We start from the raw sequence: 1,975 nt of genomic DNA, 5'->3' as shown, positions 1-1,975 counted from the left end.
TTATGTATTTGTATGATACCCTGCTTACTGCTGGTGTTTGGATTATGGTACCCTGATTACTGTTGATGTTTTGGTTATTATACACTGCTTACTGCTGGTGTTTTGGTTATGATACCCTGCTTACTCTTGGTGTTTGGGTTATTATACCCTGCTTACTGCTGGTGTTTGGGTTAGGATATCCTGCTTATTGTTGGTGCTTGGGTTATGATACCCTGCTTACTTATAACGTACCCATTCAGTCTTCTTCCGGCTAATTTATCTCTCGAGTCTTGAGTAACATTGAATTTATTTGAGAACCCATGTTATACCTCTATAAAGAGAGAAAGTTAATACAATACCACTCTCCAAGCTTTGATAATATTAACGTTTTCCGAATAAACTAAGGACAGGCTGTAAAAAATACAGAATCCTAACAGATTTATTCTGGTTCTTCGTAACAGGAACTGATCCATTTGGAGAAAGCATACTACCAGCTTCGATGTCATCTTAGACAACCTTCAAGATCCAGATCCTTATCCCGAAACTCTTCCAAGTTAGAATTCCAGGCGTGACTCTTCCGAGCATTTGGAAGTCTTATTATTGTTTTTCTAGAAGTATGCTATATAGAGAGGCTACATAGTGTATCTCAACTCAGGGGGCATAATAACTGTGAATTTCTGTAGGTGGCTCTGAGGTGCTTTATTCTGCTAAATACCTGGATGTATCATGCTGACAGAGAGAGAGAAAGATTAGGTACACCCTATCAATAAAACCCCATTATCTTCTCTTAAGGAAAGGAACTTTAGTAAAGAATAAGCACTTTTAACTTAGTAAATAACATGTCTTTTACTTCTTCACACAGAAAGAACTGAATGTCTTATACACCGTGTACAAGAAATATAGTACGATTCTTTTCTAACGAGATATACCCCACCTATAGATAAGAAAGAATCTCTTATATCATAGATACTAGGGATATAGAAACGGAAGTTTGTTTCTAACGAGATATACCCCACCTATAGATAAGAAAGAATCTCTTATATCATAGATACTAGGGATATAGAAACGGAAGTTTGTTTCTAATGAGATATACCCCACTTATAGATAAGAAAGAATCTCTTATATCATAGATACCAGTGATATAGAAAAGGAAGTTTGTTTCTAACGAGATATACCCCACCTATAGATAAGAAAGAATCTCTTATATCATAGATACTAGGGATATAGAAACGGAAGTTTGTTTCTAATGAGATATACCCCACTTATAGATAAGAAAGAATCTCTTATATCATAGATACCAGTGATATAGGAAAGGAATATTTCTTTCTGCTGAGGTATACCCCACCTATAGATAAGAAAGAATCTCTTATATCATAGATACCAGGGATATAGAAACGGAATATTTCTTTCTGCTGAGGTATACCCCACCTATAGAGCTGAACGGTTGTCTTACACCCTACGTACAGGGAATATAGAAAAGGAAGAATTTATCACGGAGATGATAGCAAAAACTATATTAATACAGAGAAGAAATTGTTCTCCTTACAGAGATGATGGTAGAAGCTGTCTTTGACAAACAGAAGATGCAAATGTCTTCATTGTGGCGAAGAGAGAAAAATTCTTAATACAAACACAATAATTTATGTATATATATGTATCTATCGTACGAAAATAAATCCTGAAAATGTAGTATTCTACAAGAAAAAATATGAAAGCCTGTTTTTTTAAAATGTCCACATGTTGATTTTTCCAGACTTTACAATAGTTTTGCTGTTTAATTAATGAGATTACTGTAAAGAAATTTGTTTAAACTTTTGATATTCTTTAACTTAATACTTTTAACTGAAGATTAAGATGTGTTAATAAGATGACCAAGGATCCAGTAAATATAAATGACATACCAGAAATCAACGGAAATATTCGGTTTCATGTAAATTAATTCGTAAATGATGTGTGATTCTTCTTATGTACTGTGCAAGTCGATGTTTTGCGTTAG

General features: G+C 34.0%; 1 protein-coding gene and 1 long non-coding RNA gene across 2 annotated transcripts in view; one reads left to right on the top strand and one right to left on the bottom strand.

Annotated features, from left to right (window-relative positions):
• Window positions 1-583, top strand: part of LOC106474637 — a 37,106-nt gene extending 36,523 nt beyond the window's left edge. The window contains exon 12 of the mRNA XM_013935327.2: window positions 441-583. Within this exon, the coding sequence (XP_013790781.1) occupies window positions 441-551 (111 nt within the window). The 3' untranslated portion in view covers window positions 552-583. The remainder of the gene's footprint in view (window positions 1-440) is intronic.
• On the bottom strand, window positions 270-1,975 carry LOC111089818. Its single transcript, XR_002613993.1, has 2 exons — window positions 1,881-1,975; window positions 270-708 (listed from the first exon to the last, which is right to left on the bottom strand). It is a non-coding gene; the product is annotated as an uncharacterized LOC111089818 (long non-coding RNA).

The sequence above is a fragment of the Limulus polyphemus genome, unplaced genomic scaffold (assembly GCF_000517525.1).
Source record: "Limulus polyphemus unplaced genomic scaffold, Limulus_polyphemus-2.1.2 Scaffold7464, whole genome shotgun sequence".
Classification (NCBI taxonomy): Eukaryota; Metazoa; Arthropoda; class Merostomata; order Xiphosura; family Limulidae; genus Limulus; species Limulus polyphemus.
The sequence above is the reverse complement of the archived record's forward strand: the minus strand, read 5'-3'. Positions and strand labels throughout refer to the sequence as shown.